We start from the raw sequence: 26,510 nt of genomic DNA on the forward strand, positions 1-26,510 counted from the left end.
GTGTAAAGAACACTAAGAAACTTCTGCAAAACGATCATTGAATTTTATTAACAAAACATGAAATGCAAACAACAGGCAATTTGTTAACAGATCTGAATCAACTGCAATAAGTGATTTCAACTTCATTGAAAATTAAAATTAAGGAACTTTTTTGTTTCGAGGTAAGGACAATCAGTTAACAAAACAGCATTCTGCATTCCTCGGGTTCTTCTGCACCTTGTAATATAACTCATTACTGTCTTTTCACCCATGTTGCTCACTCTTCAAGGCTATGCAATATCATGACCATTGCTACAAATAGAACAAAATTCAAAAATACTGCAAAAAACATGACAAAACATTTAATTTCAATATTTCCTCCAACAATGTGTCCAACAGCAAGAATACAGTAAATCAAAAAATATATATTAGTTTTTTTTTAAAGTGATCTAAAATGCTGAGGTTATTTAGGTACAAATATTTCTGGCACTAATATTCTTCAATAACTATTGGTTCACAAGACTGCTGTGGCACAGTATTATCAACAATGCATGATTTCAGCAGAAACTAAATATATGGTTCTAGAAACAAAATCATGTGCCATTTATTCAATAGCTTCATAAATAAATTAAAAATTACAAAAAGTCAGTGTTTGGTCTGCTGGCCATCAGTTTCCCAAATGAAGATTAAACAGAAAATACTGATGTTATAAGTTAACTCCCTCAAATAGACAGCAGACATGTTTGAATAAGAGTGGGCACTAAATTTGTTTAATAAAAGTATCCTGATAGGATATCTGAAATAGACAGTGTTTTTAATATTGATACAAATTTTGGATATGACTTTTTGCTTACTCTAAAGGTACACAAGAGTACGTGCAAGTTATATGATATACATTTCTGATTGCAATTCCATGTTAGGCCCTACGTTATGATTTTACTGAAGTAGAGTAAGGGTACTGACACGCAACTAAATATAACTGACTTCCTTAATAGAGGAGACATGATATGAATTATTAGTTTATCTTATTTTACAAGAAAAAAAACACACACAAAATGCTGAAGGAACTCAGCAGGTCAGGCAGCATCCATGCAAAAGAGTAAACAGTCGATGTTTTGGGCCTTGCTTCAGAATTGAGGAGGAAGGGGGAAGATGCCGGAATAAAAAGGTGGGGGGAAAGAGGCTGGCTGGAAGGTGATAGGTGAAGTTAGATGGGTGGGAAAGAAAGAATCTGATAGGAGAGGAGAGTGAACAATGGGAGAAAGGGAAGGAGGATGGGATCCAGGGGAAATAAGAGGCAGGTGAGGAGATGTGAAAGGTCTGAGTGGGGAATAGAGAAAAGGTGGGGAGAAATATGTTCACCAGAAGGAGAAATAGATATTCATGCCATCCGGTTGGAGGGTACTCAGGTGTTGCTCCCCCACTGGGAGGGAGGCCTCATCTCGACACAGAAGGAGGCTATGGATTGACATGTCATAATGATAATGGGAATCGGAATTAAACATTTGGCTATTTTAATTTCAACAGCAAATAATTATTTGTGTGTTTTAATAGTTACTAAGAATGGAAGAAACATATCAAATAATAATAAAACATTTGATTTATACTAAGCAGCAGCAAAATTCATTACCTCATTTTTGCATGAGATGCAACCTCTTCCAGCTGTGGCTTTTGTTATAGTCACCTAGTTCGACTACTTCCAGTATGTCCTATACAGGAAAAAGACAATGGTTAATATTACAAGCCCATAACAGCTTCTGTAAGATCATAAGAACACAAAACTGCATTAAAATCCCCTCAAGGATCAGATATAATGCTGAGAGGAGTGCAGCATCTTGTTATACGCATCATCAAATTTGAAGCCTATTAATCTTCATTTTGTAGTTGGGTTTATTTGTTTGTAGTTGTTTTGTAGAAACACATAAAGAATTCATTTAAAAAAAATTGAAGCCAATTCCTACATTCAACATTTTATATCCTTTCTCTTTCCTTGGCTTTTTTGTGGTCTTCACCAGATGTTTCCAAGTTATATAGCTTTTGGCTGCAGTATTGTCATTCAAAGTTGACTTTTTATTGGGATCAAACATGACTTCCTTTCACTTTTTAGGATCTAAGATAACTAATGAGGGAATGACAGACAGTTGGGCCAGGTGTTGCTCATTTGAGAGGTGGTGTACTCCCTCTGTAAAGTCCTCCTGTGTTCTTCTGATGGATGGCCAGGTGTCTCATTACCATGTGAATGCTTGTTTTCCACTTTGAGAGGTCCCAGGCCAGAGAGTCCCAAGAGTCAGTGGGGATGCTACATTCCTTCAATGATGCTTTGGGTAAATTCTTGTTTGATTAGACTGTATAATAGTTATTTTCTTTGTAGTTTAATAATTTATGCCTGCTGGTATTTTATATAATTATCTATATATATGTTTCCTAGTGGTCACAGTATGTATGTGCATTTGTTCAATGTGTCTCCTCGTGGTTATAGTTCTCTGGAAGCTTCTTAGTGAAACCCTGCTGGTTTCCTTGGCTGCGCAAGTCTAGGGAAGACACATACTGGTCCTGCCAAACACGTGGAATTGAGACTGCTCTCCCACCCCAAACCCCAGTTTGTGTGGATGCTTGTAATGTGGATTATGAAACCACATCACGTACCACTGGGAACTTGATGGAAGGCTCCTTATCAAGGAATTAATTACCAACTCGGCAGTGAAGGTAGAAGGTAAAAGTAAATGAATACATGCCAGCCACAGCAAGCGAGCTAAAGGGGTAGCCAACGAGGATGAGAAGTACTGTGGTTAATATGCTAGTAATCTCTGTCAGTGCCTCCACTACTGAGCTACAGCAAGTAAGTCACTAACCAGCCAGCAGACCTCAAACACAGTCGACATCAACTGGACATTATGATGTTTATTCTAATATTATTTGTTGTTGATATATTTTTGACAATTCTCCCTGCTCACAATGTGCCAAATATTCATAATATATACTTCCAAGATATTTCAGGAGGAGCTAGTTTTGCCTTAACTTTATACTGTGGCAAGTATATTAAGAATATTGCTGCAGCTTTAGAAAGGATAAGCAAAGATACTGCTGATGCCTTGAGAAAAGTAAAATGGTTCTTCGACAGCCGAGGGCATTAGATTTTCTCTTATTAGTTAAGGGGGGAACATGTGCATTTACAGGCAAGGAGTGTTGTACTTACATACCTGACAAGTCTGAAGACATATCTGATTTAGCCAATCATATTCGTAAAGAAGCAGCTAAAATACATCAGTATGATAGATAGAATTTCTCTGATTGGATTTATTTAAGTCTAGGAAGCTAGGGTGATTCAATATTATGAGTCATATTATTTGTCTTGATAGGTTTTATCATTATTTACATCATCCTTTTTATTATTAATGAGATCATTCAAGCTCATGCAAGTGTACCTACTAATCTACCTAACCATGACATAATCCTGTGAACGCCTTTTGATATCTTGGGAAGTATTTTTATTATTTTATTCTTAATGTACATTTAAGTTTTTATGCCTCTGAATTTTTCAGATGTAATGACTCCAGATGTGTGATTTAGAATCAAAGGGGGGAATGATTGATTAGACTGTATAATTGTTATTTTATTTGCAGTTTAACAGTTTATGCATGTTAATATTTTATATGATTATCATATAATTATCTATATACATGTAATTGTTCAATGAGTCCCTTATTGATTACCGAAAGTTGGGTCTCTTTCGGAAAACTTCTTGGTATTGCATTATTTGAATAGGTGCTATCTGATTGGTTATCTCTTATCAAAATACATTTGAATGGAATGTCTCTTATCTATAGAAGGGCTGTGCTAGACATTCTATACTAGACATTCGCTACTTTATGTTTTCCAATTCTCTTTGTTCTATTAGCACTTAATAAAACAATTGTGAAGCAACATGCTTTGTGCCACTTCCTTGATTTTCAAAAGAACCTTAAATCAAGTACATTAGAATCCAATATTCTTCATCATTTTTCTATGTCGTAATGTTGTCCAATGACAGAGTTCAGAATAGAGCATCTATTTTGAAAAACTGGTGTTGGGCTCGCAAGAGGTATGGTTTGTTCAATGTAGCCAAAAAGAATGTGACCAGGCTTGAGTCAGACTAGGTTCTGTGAGACTATCTCATCTTAAAAAAAGGGTATCAGACATTCCCACAAATACATTCAGCAGCCACTTTATTACCTGTAGCTAATAAATTGGCTACTGACTAGATGTTTCTGGTCTTCTGCTGCTGTAACCCATCCATTTCAAGGTTCAACTTAACCATTCAGAGATGCTTTTCAGCACACCACTGTCACCTTCCTGTCAGCTTGAACCAGTCTGGCCATTCTCTTCTGATCTCTCTCATTAACAACGTGTTTTCACCCACAGAACTGCCACTCAATGGGTGTTTTATATTCTTCACACCTTTCTCTGTAAACTCTAGAGATTGTTGTGTGTCCAAATCCCAGGAGATCAGCAGTTTCTGGATACTCAATCCACCCTGTCTACCACCAACCACCATTCCATGGTTCAAGTTACTTAGATCACATATCTTCCCCAGTCTGATGTTTGGTTTGAACAACTGAACCTCTTGACTACGCCTGCATGCTTTAATGCATTGAGTTGCTGCCACATGATTGGCTGATGAGGTATTTGTATTAACAAGCAGATGTACAGGTAAAGTAGCCATTGAGTGTATGTATTTTGACAGCTGAACTACTTCTTTGGCTCAGCAAATGATTACATTCTGCAAGTCCTTTCAGACATTTTATGATCTTAAAAGAGCATTGAGTATAAATTGTTGATCACCAAAGAAATTGGGATGTAATGCAGAAATGTTGAGAAAATTATAAGCAAAAGCACTGGCAATTAATCTTTCCCTCTGATCTTGGATGAGGGGCAGAGACTATAAATGATAAGGTTCCATCAATGCAGTGGAAGTTATATCAACACTAGACAGGTAAGTGATTATACCAAATGCTATTCAGTAGCTGAGAGTGCTAGATAGTATGGTTCAGTTTTTTATGCTGATTGTTAACATATAGGCAAAAGAGTCACAGCATTAGTATCAATATTCTCATTAAACAGGAGAAATTATAAAGTTGAATTCACACTTCGATGGATTAGCTTTGGCAAAATGCCTGCTGTTCTCGGAAATATATTGCTATAGCACCACTCAATGGTCAATGCCACATAATGCAGATCCAAATGATAAAGGATTCATTCAGCAGTCTGTTATATACATGCAGTGCAATGTATTGTAGGATAATGTATTATTTACAGATATACTACACAATAGGACATTTAGCCCCTGATGTTATTTCACTGTTCATATAGACAATGTAAATCTATACCCAATTTCTATCTACTTATGCTGGAAATATATTCCTTTATTCCCATGGTTAACAAAAATGTTGTGATCTAAGATTTAAAATTAGCTCTTATTCCATGGGAGGGTAATCCACAAATCTATCTCTTTTTGCACAAAAATGTCTCCTAAACGCCTACCTAAGTGACATGGCTTTAAGTTGTACTAACTATCCCTTCAACAAAAGATGTTTCCTTTTATTGTTATTTTTTTTCAAATCCAAGACTTCAACATCTTGGTACATTTGAGAATAAATCAATGCCATACTAGCATATCAGTTTTAAAATTGTTCCTCATTTCAAAAAGAAATGTACCAATAAAACTGAAAAATATGATCTTTCTTTAACTGAACCCTGGAGTCCTGATGCCCTTAACTCAAATGGACTCTTTCCAAAGTAATTTTTCAGGATAACTGCAGCGAACTTTATCACCCATCCGTATCACAAAGTTCTCATTTCTGTACATGTTCACACTATTATTAAAAGGTTGCATCAGCAGTTTGATACTGAACTGCTATCAAGCAAAATTTGTCACCTTAGTATGGGCTGAGCTTGTCTTGGTCATCCTGCATGATAACCTGCAGTGCTGAAAGTGCTTTCTCATATTTAAACTAGGTTCATATATTTTTGGATGTCAATGGCTTAATGTAAAGCACAAGTTCTGGTGCATTTTAATTCCAAAAGTTATCAGTTCAAACCTGAACATAGTAACCCAGACAATCACTAAGTAAGGAGACACAAGAAACTGCAAATACTTGTAGAGCTTCACTTCAGGAATCGGGCCTGCAGTCCTCTAGGTCGCCTGATGCTGGTGGACAGAGTTGGGGATGGCGTAAGCGGTGTGTGAGGAAGCGGAGTCGAGGCGAGCAGGCAGGAGTCCATGCCAGGAAAAAAGTAAGCCCTAACCGGCCAGCCCTCCCATCCAATCTGCTCTCCAATGTCTGCTTGCTGAGAGAATCAGGCCTGCAGTCCTTGGAGTCGCCTCATGCCGGAGGTGGGGACGTCATAAGCGGTATGCGAGGAAGCGGAAGCGAGGCGAGTGGGCAGGAATCCGTGCCAGGAGAAAAGCAAGCCCTAGCCGGCCGGCTCTCCCAGAGTCGCATCATGCCAGTGGCCGGAGGTGGGGATGTCGTAAGCGGTGTGCGAGGAAGTGGAAGCGATGCAACTGGGCAGGATTCTGTGCCAGGAAAAAAGCAAGCCCTGGCCGTCCGGCTCTCCCGTCCATTCTGCTCTCAAATGGACATTAAATTGGACTACATCTGTGGCAATGAAATACTCGGCAGGAGTACAGAAATGGGACGGAATCCCAAGCACCGCCATTCAGCTGATTTTTATGTAACAGATTTTACCCCAAGCCATTGGACTTCCAACCTACTGACCTCTGCTGTGCCTATTGTCTTGTTTATTATTTATTGTAATGCTTGCACTGTTCTGTGTACTTTATGCAGTCCCAGGTAGGTCTGTAATCTAGTGTAGTTTTTGTGTTGGCTTATGTAATTCAGTATAGTTTTTGTATTGTTCATATAGCACTGTGGTCCTGAAAAACGTCATCTCATTTTTACTGTGTACTGTTTACTGTTTCACCAGTAATGGTCGAAATGACAATAAAAAGTGACTTGAACTTGAACTTCAAGTAATGCACCTGACCTATTGGCTAATTGCTAAATGTACCTTCTAAGACCAACATCTTGTTAAGGAATTTAATAAAAAGTGATGGAATGGTATTCACCAAATATTGCATTTTCTCACCAGTACCAGTAATGTCGTATTTTCAGTCAGGTATACTTTACGATTGTCCATTTGCTTATTAGCTTCTTACAACTTCAGTAGAATAAACAACAAAGCAAATTTGATACTCTACTTGGTTATCATATTATACTTTAATTCTTTGCTTGAATTTTATTTTAAATAAAACCTAAATAAGGAGTGTTATATTGGAGAAGGATCTATCGTAGTACCTGGATCTGTCTCAAGACTTCTTGCTGCATTTCCACTGTTTTGTGATAAACATCATGGTTGGAGCTATTGTACATTACTGCGTTCTGGAACATCAGCATGATATCCCGCTGGAATTCTGCTGTTGTGCAGATCAGTCCTTTTCTAATATTTCTCTTTATATTGGATAAATCCATTGGTCTATAATGAAGTAACAATAATTGACTACAATATAAGGGCACAGTATGATATTTTAATTAAAACAATTTTTGGTAGTTTGCACAATTTTATGATGGAGCACTGAGACTTTCTAGAACAGTAAGATTTTTAAAAACATCTTAAAAGATGCTGGCTCAACAGCCCTAAGGAAAATAATCTTTGTAAACTGCCATAAGAATGTAGAAATTGTTTCACATTTTCCCTCACACTAAACACAAGGAAATCTGCAGATGCTGGAAATTCAAACACACACAAAATGCTGGTGGAACACAGCAGGCCAGGCAGCATCTATAAGGAGAAGCACTGCCGATGTTTCGAGCTGAGACCCTTCTTCAGGACTAACTGAAAGAAAAGATAGTAAGAGATTTGAAAGTAGTGGGGGGTGGGGGAAATGTGAAATGATAGGAGAAGACCGGAGGGGGTGAGATGAAGCTAAGAGCTGGAAAGGTGATTGGCAAAAGTGATACAGAGCTAGAGAAGTGAAAGGATCATGAGACGGGAGGCCTCGGGAGAGAGAAAGGGGGGGGGGGAAGCACCAGAGGGAGATGGAGAACAGGTAAACAACTAAATGTGCCAGGGATGGGGTAAGAAGGGGAGGAGGGGCATTAACGGAAGTTAGAGAAGTCAATGTTCATACCATCAGGTTGGAGGCTACCCAGCCGGTATATAAGGTGTTGTTCCTCCAACCTGAGTTTGGATTCATCTTAACAGTAGAGTAGGCCGTGGATAGACATATCAGAATGGGAATGGGATGTGGAATTAAAATGTGTGGCCACTGGGAGATCCTGCTTTCTCTGGCGGACCGAGCGTGGGTGTTCAGTGAAACGGTCTCCCAGTCTGGGTTGGGTCTCACCAATATATAAAAGACCACACCGGGAGTACCAGACACAGTATACCATACCAGCCAACTCATGTTCTTTTTCCTCAAATCATGTCCCTAATTACAAGTAGAAAACAAATTTTTGCTGCCCAAAAAAAACTCTTTTGATTCCAGGGGGGAGGATCCAGCCAAAGCTAAAATGTGAATGCTTATATTTCCTAATGTTTGTTTTCCAGCAAAACTATTCATGACACAGCTATTGAAATGTGTGCAAATTTACAATGTTGGATATTAAAAAACATCCGAGACCTGTTGAAAGGTTATACTAAAATGTAAACAAATGGGTAAAATGGAGTTAATTGAATGTTCTATTTATAAGTGTTCAATGATTTGCTGAGTTTTCAGGTTTAATTTTTTAAAATACAAAAGAAATGAACCATAGAACATTACAGCACAGAAACAGGCCTTTTGGCCCTTCTTGGCTGTGCCGAACCATTCGCACTGACTTACACCTGGGCCATATCCCTCCAAACCCCTCATCCATATACCTGATCACTAAATACTTTAATGATCACAAAAATCTTGAAAAGAGAAACAGCTTGCAGAACCATCCACATTCTGATGTGGCAAATATTTGGAGAATAATATCACAATTAACCTATAGTTCCTTTAAACCATGATATGATCTGATGAGGTTTTACAAAAGAATGATATTCCTTATCAAAGCTCTAATTGTGCAAAGAGAATTTAAGAACATTTACTTCTATAACACACATAAACAGGAAACACATACCAGAAGCAAATCAGTTGGCTCAGCAAATCCAGTTGGTATTAACGGTAGACCGAGCTTCCTCCCATCATATCCAAAACCAATTACTTACCTTTCCAGATTAATGTCATTAATAATTAATGAGCTTTTTATTTGTAGTAAGTAAAATGAATGTTTTAAGTCAAGAGTGGCTTTGTAAAATTTTAGCCCTCATCCATGTCTTTTGTAAGAGGTTGTGACAGTCTTTGCAATTTTTAAAGTTGTAACCAAGCTACATGTTTTCAGAATGGAAAATTGCTATATTGCACAATCCATGTTTAAAATAGCAAAGAGAGCCTGTATCAAACAAGAGAACTGTTCATAGCTGTTAAATTAAAGAAACCTTGTAAATGAGCTACAATCACAGGGAAGCTTGTCCAAGCTTATTAAATGTCAAGAAAGAATTGTGTTTCTATTACCAGTGTTCTAGAATTGATTATGCATTGTCTGTGGAAGAAGTAATCTTAAATGACTCATTGTTTTGTCTGCCCTGCAACAATAATGCAAACCATGTTTTAGAGGCAAAACCTTATCCATAGAGCAATAGAGATATGAATTTTTCTTTCGTAAATGCTTTTAAGATTTTATTCTTGGTGATAAACTAACTCAGTGTGAAATCTTAACATGCACTAAGTCTGGCCAATGAGCATGTAATGCAGAATTCGATTAATTCACTATTTTGCACTTACTTTCTTCTTCTAGAATTTACTTATACCCCCAGCAAAGTCATCCTGTTTTCCTTATTCTCTTACCTGTGCACCTGGCTGTGATATCCAGGAACTCGTTCTTCAGTTATTGGATTCAGAAACAAACTAGCAAATCTGCAATTCCAGAGTAGATCAGCATAATAAATATACTGGCAGAAAGTTGTGTTTCATTCTGCTTTGAACTATGAACCACCATATTATAACATCATTAATGGATCTTTACTGCAAGTCAAAAACATTTTATAACATCAATGAATATTACATTGAGAAAAACTATGATCAACAATGCAACTCACTAATTCATTCTCTTTTTCTCTCCATTAAAGATATTTTTTCCTAGTTCAAATTCTGATTGGAGATGAGCTACATCAGCTAGAAATTTAGCACACACCCCATGCATGATTTACTGATATAGTGGAGTTTTCAAAATATGGTTTTGATGGTGAAGCTCCTGCCAACTGTAAGGATTGTAAACTTATTCCTTAGAGATCATTTGTTGCCTTGTGACTGTTGAATGTTTGTTTTTGTTCTTTTTCTGATCAGACTTGGAGCCAGATTGCAGGTTTCAAATCTCTGAATGTTCCATTAGTTATTTCTGTTAGTTCAGCTTAGCCAATTTGTCTTCTAATCACGCAAGTTGCCCAAGAATGTTTGGGGTTAAGCCCTGGTATAGAGGGAATAGGGACGCTGTAAAATATGAAAAGATTAGATATGGCAAAGTTATTTCCCATGGTAGGGGAGCCTAGGGCTAGAGGGCACAACTTCAGGATTAAAGGACATCCATGTAGAACTGAAATGCGGAGAAATTAGTTTAGTCAGAGGGTGGTAAATCTGTGGAATTTGTTGCCACAAGCAGCTGTGAAGGCCAAGAGATAGATAGGTTCTTAATTATCCAGGGCATCAAAGGGTATGGGGAGAAGGCAGGGGAGTGAGGAGGACTGGAAGAATTGGATCAGCCCATGATTGATTGATGGAGCAGACTCAACAGGCCGAATGGCCTGCTTCTGCTCCTATATGGTTTTATGGTCTTCTAATATTTATTGTATATATTAACCACATAGGAAACAACATCCCTTGCTATACATGTGGGTTGCAAAAGGTCCTGTGCATCTCTAGGTGAAACAAGATTGGAAGGGAAGGCATACTGATGTAACATAATTGCCATTTGTAAAAATATAAAATATTCAGTCATTTCTTCATAATTTCCGATGTCATTTCCCACTAACTTTATAAATTAACACATTGTCATATACCCTCATTGATGGGAATAGTGCTACTGATGAAAAGATTTAATTACAACTATTTGACAGACTCATTCCTCTTTAAAATGCAGGAATTATAAAGAGGATAGTGAACAGGAAATTCACAAAAAATACAAGCAGTGGCAATATGCAGAAATTATCCTCACTCTGAAGTCAATTTTATATATTTTCACAATTAGATCTTGAAGAATCAGAACAACTCATCCAGATTTCAACATCTTCCAGTGTAATTTGAGTCTTGTGCTAATAATTACTTCAAATAGCAGCCCAAATTTAAAAAGATATGTGTATCCAATGATAAATGTCCACTTATGAGTGCAAAATTGCTTCAGCTTTTGTAAAGGCTCAAAAGACATTTTAACCATTTGTCACTCTGGGAATATGTGTCACCCAAAAGCAAAGTGAATGGAGACCCAAACTGATTTATGAAATAGTATGAAGATGACAAACTCAAGCAAAGGATAACAAGAGCTGCCAAAGTAAAACTGGCCCTCATGAGACAGTACTGAGAAGTTTTGAGAGCACACTCCCTTCTAATATCACACCTCTCAATCGTAAGGATCTTAAAACTGATATTGAGAAGGAAGGATATTTTAAGTAGGAGACGAAATAAGACTTCTTTTAATTATTAGCTCCATAGCCAAAGATTAGAAATGAAGTTGTCAATTAATTTGTTGCACATATTCTTTTTGCTCATATAGCAATCACACAACCTTAATAGAAGTGATGGCCTTTTGACACAGTTCTACCTTTGGCTCTATTGGTGCAATAATGGCTGATAATAAAAAAAGGCACAAGGATCGAGGCTTATAACTGCTTTTTTGTAATCTTCTCAGATGAAAATCAATTAGCTCAATTACTTATCAGCTTTTAAATCAATATTATGCAAATTTTAAGGCATCAGTTCACAATGTAAAGACCTGCTGCCTTATAGTAGAAACACAGAAAACCTACAGCACAATACAGGCCCTTCGGCCCACAAAGTTGTGCCAAACATGTCCCTACCGTAGAAATTACTAGGGTTACCTCTATTTTTCTAAGCTCCATGTACCTATCCAAAAGTCTCTTAAAAAGTCTTAAAAATACTCTTACAAAAACTCTTAAAAGTCTCTTAAAATAATGGCCTTTCAAACTGCATGTCTTGGGATGCAAGGACATGGAGGAAGTAAGAAGCTAAGGGTCACCCACACACTCCCTTATAACTTCCATTCTCCATTCTCACTGTGTTGTAAACTGCTATTTTCAAAGCCCCACAAAGGTACGCATGCTTTCCATTCACAGAGTGCTTCTCATGAACTTCCAACATTCTGCAGCACTTAGTAATCAATTACTTTCTTTCGAATTGGAATCACTGTTGTAAAGAAGAATGTATAACAGTCAAATTTACGCAAAAAGGTCCAAAACAAACTTTACATCAATACACAGATGAAAGAATTATAGGAAATAAGACCTAGAAGTAAAAAGAGGGGTTAAGAGTACAAAATACAAGGATATTAATAATCAAACAATAGCAAATGTTATACGTAGCAAAGCACACTCCAGAGCACAGCAGAACTAAAAAAAAATTGTCTAAATTTTGAAATATCAGATGCTTTATGAACCATACACTTAGATCATCAAGATAGATCCTATAACTGACATCAATAACCAGTAATGAACTTGCTGGATGTGAAATCTTATAAAATTGTCACTTTCATGGTCCTTTTGAAGATTCTATACTGGTATCTTTTGTTAAGTAAAGAAATTATGGGATCCGCTCAAAAGCACATTTTTGGAAGTGATGCACTAGGCCAGGGGTTCCCAACCTTTTTTATGCCATGGAACCCTACCATTAACCAAGGGGGCCATTGACACCAGATTGAGAACCCACACCCTGGACCATCCATAACCCCACTGAATGGACCAAACTAAAGAACAAGAACTAAATTGCTTACCTCTCTTACCATGTTTCTTAAACCTTCTTATGGTTTTAAGATGTAATTAAGTTTTCCAATTTTATTTCTATTTCTGACCTGTGACTGGCTATCTCCTTCCACATGAGCAATACTGTCCTCTTCCAGTTCCTCTGAGCTGAAATTTGATCCTGGTCAATTCTTGTGGATCTGATTAAAAAAAAACTAGAATGATAACTACACTGCAAAAGAATTCAACTGGTTATTAATGGGCACACGTGTAATATCTCATTTGATGTGTTTATTTTTTCTGTTACTTTTCTCCTTTGCCTGCTTGATGCACAGTTTGTCACTTGTACGTCAAGAATCTGCAAAGGCACTATAAAGTGTTGACCATAGGCCGATGAATTTTCACTTCTGTTTGTCTCATCTTGATCTTTGATTAGTTTGTCTTCTCTGGAATTTCTCACCTAACTAGCTTCAGCAATTGACACATTCTGAGATGGAAACTTGATAACTCATAAATCATAGTCAAACAAATTTTATATTTGCATATGAACATAACCTCAAGATATTTTCTCCTTTCAATTTTATTTGACCTTCCATGGAATGCACCATTTGCAATGAAAAGGCAGGTGAGTAGATTTTCACTTTCTGATCCTGAGCTCAGCATGAGAGGTGTTTGAGAGCAATCTAATATATCTCGCAATGAAATTCATTATATATATATATAGACAGACAGATATACAATAATTTTAAAAATACTGACAATAGGTTGCATTTCAATAGTATGTAAAGGATACAGTGAAATACACTATATAGAATGCCAATATATCAAAAATATCATTTTTAAAAGAACTGATGTTAAAAATCTGGAGCAAAGACGGAACTTATGAGTTCTAATGAGGAGTTCAGACCTGAACCATCAATAGCCATTCTCCACTATTTTTGTGGTTGTTTCAATATGAAAGTATTACATGAAACTGATTGGTATTCCACTTATGACCTATTTCTAAGCATTGGAATATCACTAATCAAAGGCATTTCTCATTATTAAAATAATCTGTTTTCTTCTATTTCTTTCTGATCACTATCCCAATTTACAAAATATTCTACTACTGCACAGATCTCGCCAAATAAACTCAATCACAAGATCATTCAGGTTGTACCCGACATCCTTTAACAGAGTTGAGCATTTCAATCTAATCTAAGACATTATATGACTCCCATAATCAAAGGTGATATAGTTTTCTGTTATTTGTTCAAGTTGTGGGATATACTTGGAAGAGACTAAGTTAATAATGCACAATAGGGCCAACATCACGTGTTCAACAGCCTAGATTAAGCTGATCTGTCACCAATTGTACTTTTACAGCAATCATGGTCATTTCTTCTGTTGCCAACAAACAATGAGAGGAATAAATTAATGGGTATAATTTCCCACCATGAGAAACTAAAGTCATGAGCTTTGGCTTGCTAATTCAATACTAAAGCCACTCTACAATTGTAATGTTAACAGATATTCTTCTAAAGAGATACTTCAATTTTCTTGTGGTCTGCCTAAATCTACTGATTAATTTTCTTCAGCTACATATTTCTACTTGTACCTTCTAGTGTTTTAATTTCAGGTTGTGCTTTTTCCTTACTTCTCTCATGCAAATGAAAACTACCTTCTGAAATCCTTTCCCAAAATCACCTCTCCTTGTTTACATAAGTCTCATATAAACACATACCTTTGACATACCAGTTTTTCTCCCCATCCCTCAATGTCCAGATACAATAACAACATTGAAAAGGTGTTTATACAAATATTTGGATAGGAAAGGCACATAGAGATATGGGCTTAATACAGGCAAACAGGGATTAACATTAAGAGGCATCATAGCTGGCAACAACAGGATGGGTTGAAAGGGCTTTGTCATTGTTGTACATTTCTGATTCAGTGATTCCATGATTCCAGAAAATATCATTGAATTTTCTGCTATTTAAAAGCCCCAATAAATGGTTTACAGAGCTATTTTATTTAGAGAGTGGTTCATGAATATATGTCATTAACTGGGCAATGGAATGAGCTTCCTAAGGTATTCAACGTATCAGTTTATTCTGAAATTTTTGTAAGATACATTTTCCAGAATATGTATCACAGTATATGCATGAAAGGTGAAGTGACTTGAAGTTGCTCTTAAAGTAAGAAAATCCTAGACATATTATTTTAGTTAGATGTTTGGTAGATTTGACACTGTATCATATACAGATTATTTTAGAGGGTTACTTTGCAGATTCTCATTAAGAGATATGAAACTCTTGAATCTTATTTACATTTCATATATTTCAAAGACAAGGACTAAATGGCTGGTTTTATAAAACTCAGCATATTCTCATAGATATTTTTGGATACATACAGCTGGGAGGATGTGTGATTGCTAGCTGCTGCCTCATCCAAGATCAACAGCTGCTGGGAACCGAAGCTAACATCACTCTCAGAGATCGACAGTTCTATGTCAAATTCTGAAAGGTCAACATCACAAAGCTCTTCTTCACTGGTGGTTTCTTCCTAAAATTTGTCAAAATAGCACAGAAAATATTATTCCATGGTTTCTTGCATCAGTGATGAACTTAACAATGTTCTTTTACTAAAATTTATGTTGAGACCATACCTCCTGTAGACTCTCTCTCATTGTGTTGTATTCTACCTCAGATATCTCTGAAATATGAAGATAAAGTCAACATTCTTTAGATGGAAACTATTCTAGTCCTAAAGCTTTAATGGTCATATTTCATGTCCAGAAACCCGATGTATTGAACAGACACTAGGAAAAAAGTTCTGAGGAACAGGATTAGTGAACACTTTGAAAGCAGGTACTAATCAAAGAGAAGTTTGTCAAGGGCAGATCCTATCAGATAAATTCTTTGAAGAGGTAGCAGTGTGTAACGATGAGGGCAGGGCAGTAGATATCATTTACATGGGCTTTGCTAAAGTCTTTGACAAGGGCCTATGGGATCCATGGTACATTGACTAAGAAATGTGCAGCAGAGGACGAAGGTAGAGTATGTTTTTTTGCAATTGGATGCTAGCGTATATGAAGGATCAGTGCGGGGACCTTTGTTGTTTGTAAAATACATGAATTATTTGGAATCAGAATCAGAATTAGGCTTATTATCACCGGCATGTATCGTGAAATTTGGTAACTTAGTAGCAGCAATGCAATACATAGTATACAAGAAAAAATAAAATAATAATAATAAGTAAATCAATTACGGTATACATATATTGAATAGATTAAAAATTGTGCAAAAAAACCTAAATAATATATACTTAAAAAGTGAGGTAGTATTCAAGGGTTTGATATCCATTTAGGAATCAGATGGCAGAGGGGAAGAAGCTGTTCCTGAATCACTGCATGTGTGCCTTCAGACTTCTGTACCTCTTATCTGATGGTAATAGTGAGAAAAGGGTTTGCCTTGGGTACTGGAGGTCCTTAATAATGGACGCTGCCTTTCTGAGACACTACTCCTTGAAGACATCCTGGGTACTTTTGTTGTACCCAAGATGGAACCGCCTAAATTTACAACCCTCTGCAGCTTCTTTCAGTCCTGTGCAGTAGCCCCACTCCCCCCATACCAGACAGTGATGCAGCCTGTCAGAATGCTCTCTATGGTACATCTATGGAAGCTTTTGAGTGTATTTGTTGACATACCAAATCTCTTCAAACTCATAATGAAGTATAGTCACTGATGTGGATATGAAAGGCAAAATAAATAAGGGTGTGGATATTACATACCCTTTGTAGATTGGTGTAGTTGTTGATAGCGTGGAAGTTAGTCTAGGACTGCAGAGATATCAATTTTTGGTGAAATGGGCTAAAAGATGACAGATGGGGTCTTATCCAAATAAATGTGAGGAGCTACATTTTTGAAGTACTAATGAGACTAGGACATACATAATGAATGGTAGATCTTATGAAGCATTGAGGAACAGAGGCACTTCAAAATACAAGTCCATATATCCTTGAAGGTGGTAACACAAGTAGACAATGTAGTTAGGAAGGTATCCAGGATATTGGCCTTTAATAGCCAGGCACTGAATACAGAAGGAGGGAGGCATTCCTTCAACTTTATAAAACTTTGGCCAAATATCAGCTAGAGTACTTCATACAGTTCTAGCCATGAAGGTATGGGGTGATGTAATAGTGCAGAGAAGGTACAGAGGAAATTCACCAGGATATTGTCTGGGATAAAGAAATTCAGTAATGAAGAGAGACAGGACACGCTAGAGCCTTTTCTCTCTGGAAGCTAAAAGGTTAAGAGGGAACAAATATGACTGAGGTATATAAAATCACGAGGGTATAGCTAAGGTATATGGCAAGAAACTTTTCCGCAGTTAGATGAAACTAGAGGACACAGGTTTGGAGTAAGGGAGAAGAGATTCAGAAGGGATAAGAAGGGGATTTTCTCTACCCAGATTGTGGGAAATACCTGGAATACACTGCTCGACAGAGTGCTTGATACTGGATCACTGACAGCATTTTAGACGTGTCTGGATGAACACTTCAGTTGTTAAGGTAGAGAGGGCTATACACAAATGCAAGGCAATGAGATGAAATGAAGGGTGTCCACTAGTCAGCATGGACAAGATGTACCAACTGGCCTGTGTCCATGCTGTACAATTCTATGAACTCAAGCATGCAACTGCAATAGTATAATTGGGACTCATGGGGTAGAGAGAGGAGGAAAAATATCTCAAAAAATCCTACTTATATTTGCTATCTTCCGACACTTATGAAAATATCATATGAAAATAGATAACGCCATGAATTGTCAAGCAGCCTGCAGTAGTAACTATTTATGCCCATACCATGAATGGCCATTTACCGTTGTCTCCTGTGGAATCTTGCAGCAACAAGAAACAACACTTTCAAGAGAAATGGGGAAGAGGATGGTTCATTATTGTGGAAATAACCAGTAATGATCTCAATAGAATAAAAGAAACGATTGGCTGGATCCTGTTCTCTGATCCAAATGCCAAATCTAACAGCTTGTTCTGCCAGTGTGTGTACAATCTAGTGGCACAATTCCCTCCTGCTAGGATTTTCAGATCCTATGGCCAATGAGACCTATTAATTTCATTAAAGGTGCAGACTTAAGAGATAGAGAGGAAGTAAAAGTTACATTTTCTTAAATGAGTTTTATTTTAATATTTGTATATTATTTATTGTGTTTTTGTTTTAATTACAATGTAAAATATTAAAATCAATTTCAGACTTTACACCTTATAAAGCCCTGGCATTGCTGATTGTCAGGTTACATTCAAGTGCAACTCCTCCTATCATGGCTAAGGATTGTGGAGAACAGAGAGATGAGCCTTCCACACCCAGCCTAGGGTGGACCATGTTTATACGCAATATTTCTGCATAGATAATTATCTTGAAATGACATTGGATTTCCATCTAGAGCGTATCACAACTAGAAACAGAATACTTAACTACTTCAGACCACCAATATTCTGATGTCATGTATAATATTTTAATGCAGATCCAAGTTCTAACTGAAATGCTATGACAACCCATTTCACCCCCTCAAGATCAGATGTGCATTCCTTCAGTATGATACTTTACTATTGGGCACCATTATTCATCTCTCCATTTGAAACTGTGAATTTTGTAATACCTTGTGTCAAATTCCAGCCATTTTTTTTCTTGCTAACTACACTGTAGATGTTGCATTGAAATTTCTCAAATACATTTGAAATTTTGGGAGTTATCACAGACATATAAGATTTGCTGTATCAGTATGATGTCTAGAGAAACTAGAAGTAAAATAATCAATAATGCCTGTTGCTCCAATGATGCTTTTGAATTGATTCATTTCTGAAATTAATACAAGGAAGCAGACAATGAATAACTGTCACTCAAAGTCTCTCCTTGTACAGATTATGTTCAGTTTATGACTCTATTTGTGTACTTAAATCTTGGGTTCTAAGGGAACCAAAGTAAGTGAAAGGTACTTGAGAATGCTGAAGAATATTTTGCATTGCTGGTACCTACTACTTATCTCACTAATCTTTTACCAAGTTGTCAACTAAAGAGAATTACATATATGCAGCAATTACAATGGTGCCAATAACTGTCAAATGCTTTCTCAGGTAGAATTACTCATTACTTGAAAAAAAGATTTCAATTAATACAATCATATAATTTCTATTCATTTGATATACTGTACAGCAAGTTTCTAGCTCACAGTACAGCTTCAAATATAAAGCCACATATTTAGTTTTAAATCATTCTGCCAGATTATTGGTAGACAATAATAAAAGTAGATTGTGGCATTTTGAGATCTGATATGAAGGTTGCTGAATAAAAAAAAGTTTAGCAGACAGTGCCACACCTAATTGGAGATGTGGGAGAACCAATATTAATACAGATTCTGACCAATTTAAGAACAGTAAAGAATATAAAAAGATAAAGATGATGCAATAGAAGAGGATATTTGTCCTGTAAAATTCATATAATTGTCTCTGTAAAGTAAGAAACTAAAGGATTTTTTTGGAAAGCTTTCCAGTGGGCACTTACCCATTTGTTCATTCCCTGCAATATTGTGCTGTGATTCTAGAAGTGGATTGCCCTTTGAATAAAGTGCAAGATAACTGCAGTTGCCCTCAAAGCACTAGACAAACAAGAAATTGAAAGCCATGGAATTAACAATATTTGCTACTTATAAGTTCTTATAATCAAATAAAATACTAATTTTTCAGTAACTATTATGACTAGTCAGGCATTTGTTCGATGCACGCAGAAACCAAGCACTTTAATTAAGACTAAACTAATATACTGAAAAATCCATGCAGCAGAGTTTCCGTTTGCCTATTACAGAGTTCCTTGAAAACATAGAAACTGCTGATTCTGGAAATCTGAAATAAAGTAAAAGCATATTCACTTATTCTGCCAGCTTTCACCTGATTTCACTTTCACATGCTTGTGTCTTGTCTCTTCCCTTATTATTTTAATTTCTCTATCTCAGCTTTAGGGGCTTAGTAACCAGCTACATTAATCCATTAAAGCCCATGGATTCCCACAGTTAGCATGATTACACTCCTCCCACTCCTCTACCCAGTTTCCCCAATTCCATCATATCTGTTCTGATTCATTAAGTCTAACTTTTAAACTGTGGCTTGCCCTCCACGTACAGTAACTGATTGACTCAACTGCATGTACTCCAGCTCTCACATTTGTCCACTCATCCTCTCCTCACACATCCTTGTTAGCACTTTTTACATTAGCCTGTATTTAAAGGAACATTCTCCATAATGTCTTTTTCCTTCAACCCGATGCCACCAACAGCCATTCCTCCTTCCCTTTTCACCATACTCATGACTCCCTAATTTTTCCATCCATCTTCACCGAGACCCGCCCCTTCTCATGCAATCCCAGGAGGTTCATAACTTGCTTTTACCACTTCTCTTCCCAAGAACATAAACACTACCTTCAGCTACAACAATTTTCGAAATGGCATTCAATGCTCATAATGTGAAGCAAACTGTAGATTCAGTAATGGCTTGCAGATCTCCACTCAACCCACATGGGTGACCTAAACTTCTAGTCGTCTGCCACTTAAATTCTCCATTCTCAACAAACTCTATTCTCTCTACATTTGACCTTTTACCCTGTTCCAAGGAAGCCTATCATAAGCTCAAGAATTAGCATAACTTCTGACTAGGGATGTTACAGCTCTCTTGATTCAGAATTTGAATTCAATAGTTTTCCATAGCAGGCCTTTCCAATTTGTATTAGAACTGGTCTAGACACTACTTTGAAGAAATTTAATGTCTTGTGATGTGATGATTGACCTTCAGCACCTACAATGAACTTTGTAGTTTTTTCCTCGATTCTTATTGGCTTCAGTCAGGTGCTCCTTGACGTAACATAATTCTGGTATTCTTGTCCATGCAAGCTCCCAAGGGAGCAATCCAATTAAACCTATTTTCCTCTCCTTATTTCCCTCACCTCTCCAACTAATTCTTTCTTACACCTGCCTATCAATGCTCCTTTGATTCTCTCTGCTTTGATATCAAGGACAATAATTCTCACTTCACTTCTAGAATTCCTTTTTTTTTGTCCATATCTGGACTGAGGTCTGGAATGGGGACTGAATTAACTAACCAACCATTGGTGAGCATGTAACGCATGATCTGATAGCATGGGTATCGACACCTTGAATCACCTTACATATGACTGAACAGACTGATAGAGCGTTAGTTCACAGTGGACTTCTGGAACAGCCTGTTTTCAATTTTTCACAATGCTGGACACATGCTGAATATTGTAATTTTACTGCAGTGGTTAGGTCTGTACTATAAATTTTCAGTACTGAAATGTTGCTGGAATAGTCTTTGCTTGTATCCAATGCTTCCAGTTGCTCCTTGTTATCATGTGACTGGAACTTAACTCGGTGGAGACTAACCTTTCTGATGAAGGAAATCTCACAATGAAGCCGAGGTGAATCATTCTCTCGACATTTCCATCTGAAGCTCATTACAAATGTCTGAGTCTTGACTTCGGCAATATTATTATGATGGAGTCAACGTAATTTTATGGAAATGAAATCGTATTTTAAAAGAGTCTTTACTGAGATTGTAACTAGCAGGATGAATAAAAATGAAGTAATGTGGCTAATTAATTACTTACTATGATAGAGAAGAATGCCACTTGGCCCATGATGTCCATACCGTTTTCCAGCAGAGCAACCCCATCAGTCCCGTTCCCTCTCTCCTTATTTCCCAATATCCATGCTACCTATTCTCCCTCCTCTTTGACATTTTGCCACCTGCATATACTAAAGCAGGGGTTCCCAACCTTATCTATGCCAAGGACCCTTACTATTAAACAAGGGTTCCGTGGGCCCCAGGCTGGGAAATCCCTGTACTAAAGAGACACTTAATCACTAGTTAAACTACCTACCAGTGCATCTTTGGAATGAGAGCATCAGACAGAAAACCCTGCGGTCATAGGGAAAATGTGGAAATTCCACAAAGGCAGCACACAAGGTCAGGATCAAAAATAAGTCCATAGAATCACGAAGCAGCAATATGATCATACCCTTTGGTACATTTGGATTTTCAGAAGTTCTCTCATAAACGGGGATTACAACAGAAATTATAAAGCAAATTTAGAGTGCACAGTATTCAGGGTAATGCCTGGAACTCAGAGAGGATTTGCAAACATAAAACAGAGATTAAGAATATAAATGGGTCATTTTTGGCTTGGGTGGGTGTAAACATAGGTTCAGTATTTTACACCCAAAATATTAATATCTTACCTTCACCAGATCTAAGTACACTTTCTCCGAGTCAATATTTCTTGCTTCAACTCGCTCCTGGGAATACTCTACGTTCTTAAAATGTTCTGACTCCTCTTTCCCTAAAGGTTCCAGGCACACTTCCATTTTCTCACAATGTTCTGTCTGGACTTTAAAAATGTCATTACTCCTTTGATCCTCGCCTATTGATCCACGCTTTTCTATCTTACTTTCAGACTTCATTCCCAGGAGCTGTCTGTAAATTTCTTTCTGTATTTCAATTTCTCGTTCCTCTTTAGCAATATCAGTCTCCACCTCCAAAGCCTATGGAAAGAAGTATGTACGAAATAAACTTCTGAAACTCACTAATTATCAATATACTTTCTTGAATATCTGAGAATCCAATTACATATTATAATCACATAGATTGAAAATTTAAATAATTTTCTACAGCTAAACCATAATTGTCATCTCATTATGATGGTTAAATAAGTTAATCTGAACATTTAGATTGATTTTCTACGTTAAATATTTTTTCATCTAAAAGCAAGGCAGAATGGTGACAAGTAATGACCACATTCCCAATTCAATCATCTCAAGCCAGAATGCGGAGGTCTCTACAGATTAAAAAAAATAACTACAGGGTAAGTGAGGCTCCCATTTCTCAAATCAAGTCCCATTCAAAGTATCACTGTGGCATTTCTCACAGTAGGTACATCACTATTTTTTGAATCTGTATCAGTTTAGCAGTTTGCACCCACTCAAATGACAATTCCTTTCCTCCCACAGATGCTGCTCACCCACTGAGTTCCTATAACTTATTCAGTAATGAATACTCTCATCTATTCTTAAATTTAATTCTTTCCATAAAATAACACACGGCATATCTTTATTGCAGTATTTATCATTAGTATAACTTGTGAACAGTAGTGATCCTAGCAGGGTCCTTGTGGGAATAATAATAGCCTTGCTATTTACATTTACAATCCATTCTACCACTGGTTCACAACTCAGTCTCCTCTGACTTTTTTTCAGGAAACTTATCAAAAGCCATTTGAAAACCTAGAAAAATGCCATCAACTTCAATATCATGATTTACTTGTATTTTTACCACCTCACAATACTCACTCCAATCACTGGCATTTTACAAAAGAGTAGACAAAGTTACCTCATTGGGAAGATTGCATACCTCTGACAACACAGCATTCCTCAAGTTTGAGGACTTAAATCAGCATAACTTAAGTAGTCAAGTTTTTAAGAGTTAAACCAACAACCTTCTGACTCAGGGGTAACAGTGCTATTTGGAGGTGAACCAACCAACAACCCAATAATGACTGAATATAAACTTACTAACTAGATAGTAGAAGAGAGGTTAACTGTTGTTCAAAGGAACTTAAGCCTGGGCAAAAGGGTTGGCATGGAATGTAAAATATCTACAGACTTATTAAATGTTTAACTACAAGTTATCATGACACAACAGTAAGATCATAATTATACTTTAATTATAATATATTAAAGGATCAGACATACAGTAATTAATACAAGGTTTCAGATAAAAATGCTGGGTGCAGATATAGTAACCTAGCATATTTACCATGTAAATTTTTATTTACATAATCAGACAAATTCAAATATTTGTAAATGTAATAAACATTACTTGCATTTCTTCTGCTGGGATGTTACATATGAATATGATGGGACACATTGCTTGCAAGCTAATGGACATCCAGCATTTAGATTCTACATCCAATGTTTACTTAATCAATGGTTTATTTAACTACTTCACAGATATGGGGAGCAATGTTCAGACTAGTTCAGTTTCCTTTATTCATGTAAATTTTATAAAACTAGAAGGGAATTAAGATCATTTAAAAAATAATGCAATATAACAAGTGCATTTTGATTGTAAATTATTGAGCCATAAGTAATAAAATTAACTGTCATGTATGACAGTGTTATGTTAGCATGCACATACATATTATGCATGCACAATGAAAATAACATAATTGAAGAAGAGAACTCAAATTTTGCTAGAAATTTACCTTTCGGGCATTGTGTTCATGAAGATAAGTGACACAGAACATTTACCCAGTTTTGGCAAATTGTACAAGCATCAAAATCTTTAATCCATTTTAATGGGGGCTAACAGTAGAATATAGCTTCTTTGAAGCATTCTCGCTTTGAACTGAATTTTATAAATGAGTATTGTTGCACATTTTGATATAACAATCACACCTTCTAATAGTATCAACACTATTAAATGGAATTTAATAATAGTATACCTCACAGATTAAGCTGAGTCATTATAACTGGAAAGATGCAGCATAATCTATCATCATCCTATAGAGACAGTACAATTCAGGCTACGTCCACACTACACCGGATAAATCTGGAACCGAAGCTTTTTCTCTTCATTTTTACCCTTCGCCTACACTAAAACGGCATTTTCAACCCCCGAAACTGGAGCTTTTCAGAAATGTTCTCCAAAGTGTGTATTTTTGAAAACGCCGGATTGGCCGGAGCAGTGTGGACAGGGTAACCGGAGACTTCTGAAAACACTGTCAGACAGCAGCGTGCTATTTCATTGCTTTCTTGAACACAACCTAACAATGTCAGAACAGACGGCAACAAAACTGACACCAGAAGAGTTAGAAATGTACTCACCAAATACTTTGACCCATAACTTACTGAATAAATAAGTATACTCACTTTGCCCTGTTTTCTGTCCTTGCTCATATGAAGGTGGTTTACCTATTTATGCAAGTACTTCTCTGACAATAGATGTGTAACAGCCTACTGCAACATTGTATGGAAATACAAGATAACACTAATGCAGACATTGAAGCATTTATACATTTAACAAGGTGCTTTATTAATGCAACAGAGTTAGTCAGTTTTTCAATGTTCGTCGTCAGCTGGGTCAATCTGTCCATGAACTTCCTGTCGGTTGCCACTGTACGCTCCAATATTTGTTTTTTTTTACTTTTAAGTTCTCCTGCATGAAAGCCAACAGCTGTCCGTCATTTCAAGTTTTTCTGGTCTGTAACTGCACAAACGCACACATTTACAGCGAGATTCGACACCAAACATGTCGCTTGTTTTCGGTAGATGTGTCCTGAGGAGGAAATTTGCTGAAATCTCCGTTTCAATGTGGATAGAGATATTTTTTAAAACGTATAGTGTGGACGCCTATCGTTTTTACGTGAAACCGGCTTTTTAAAAATTATCCGGTCTAGTGTGGACATAGCCTCAGTTATTATGCATATTCAAATTTGAATTGTATTGAAGGCCTGTTCTGCTAATTTATTCTTGCAACTTTTTCTCTTGTAACAAACACTGAAATCTGAAATTCTATAAAATCTATTTTACATTTCATCTTTCCACTCAGGACAGAAGGTACTTACCCAATTACAGAGGCAATTCAACAAAGAAATTTAAACTTCAAAACCTTTGATGGATATTCAAGAAAAAGTCCTTCTTTAAAAAGCTCAAGCAAAGCACAAATGCAATGTGCCATTTACAAAATAAATAGAAATTCCCCGAAACTTCCCTAAGCTAATTAACATAAGTGATAGCTGTTCTGTTTCCCATAGTTATTAACATAACTTCATTTGTTATATAAAGTTCCAAAAGTCACAAAGCCTTTCAGGCTGTTTGAATAATTTTATTCAGCACATACATTGTTCTCAGAACAAAAACTGTACACTAAAATGAGGCTGTACAAGTTATTCCCATCAATACTGATGAAGGTAGTACAGCTTCATACAGCGCTGCACATTTCACATTAAGTCCAATTGGGGAGAGTCACTTCTTCATTTTCATATCTGCTTCAATCGCACAGCGACGTCCTCTTGTACCACCATCCTAATGGAAAAAACAATTACTCTTTTTCATTGCCTATTGGGGAGGCACTGAATATTTACAGCTGCAGTTATTTTCTTTGTTAACTGAGTATCTCATTCAATGAGGGAGATTGCACATATGCTAGAGGGAAAAGAACTGAAAAGCACAAACTAATTGGCAACAAATAGCTTGCATTGTTTTCTTAGCAGTAGGAAATAAAAGGGCTTTATTTATAGATTACATGAACAATGAACAAGAACAAAACTCCATCCACGCTACAAAGGTAAGGACTTTATAGAATGCCATACTTAAATAAATTAATAAAAGAACTGATTGATGCCAGCATATTAACAGATTTGGAAGCAAAATTAATTG

General features: G+C 36.7%; 2 protein-coding genes across 6 annotated transcripts in view; both read right to left on the reverse strand.

Annotated features, from left to right (window-relative positions):
• Nucleotides 1–45: 45 nt before the first annotated feature.
• On the reverse strand, nucleotides 46–24,376 carry LOC132398972 (bromodomain-containing protein 8-like). The gene is made up of 10 exons (XM_059978809.1): nucleotides 24,335–24,376; nucleotides 22,314–22,616; nucleotides 19,571–19,664; nucleotides 15,659–15,705; nucleotides 15,404–15,555; nucleotides 13,122–13,211; nucleotides 9,893–9,961; nucleotides 7,317–7,494; nucleotides 1,610–1,688; nucleotides 46–291 (listed from the first exon to the last, which is right to left on the reverse strand). The coding sequence occupies exons 1-9, from the start codon at nucleotides 24,374–24,376 to the stop codon at nucleotides 1,611–1,613; spliced, it is 1,053 nt and encodes a 350-aa protein (XP_059834792.1). The 3' UTR covers nucleotides 46–291; nucleotide 1,610.
• Nucleotides 23,779–26,510, reverse strand: part of LOC132399183 (bromodomain-containing protein 8-like) — a 65,525-nt gene continuing 62,793 nt past the window's right edge. For all 5 annotated transcript variants that reach the window (XM_059979289.1, XM_059979288.1, XM_059979287.1 and 2 more), the window contains one exon: nucleotides 23,779–26,156. In XM_059979289.1, coding sequence (XP_059835272.1) covers nucleotides 26,097–26,156 — 60 coding nt within the window. In that variant the 3' untranslated portion in view covers nucleotides 23,779–26,096. The remainder of the gene's footprint in view (nucleotides 26,157–26,510) is intronic.

Source organism: Hypanus sabinus, chromosome 9 (genome assembly GCF_030144855.1).
Source record: "Hypanus sabinus isolate sHypSab1 chromosome 9, sHypSab1.hap1, whole genome shotgun sequence".
Classification (NCBI taxonomy): Eukaryota; Metazoa; Chordata; class Chondrichthyes; order Myliobatiformes; family Dasyatidae; genus Hypanus; species Hypanus sabinus.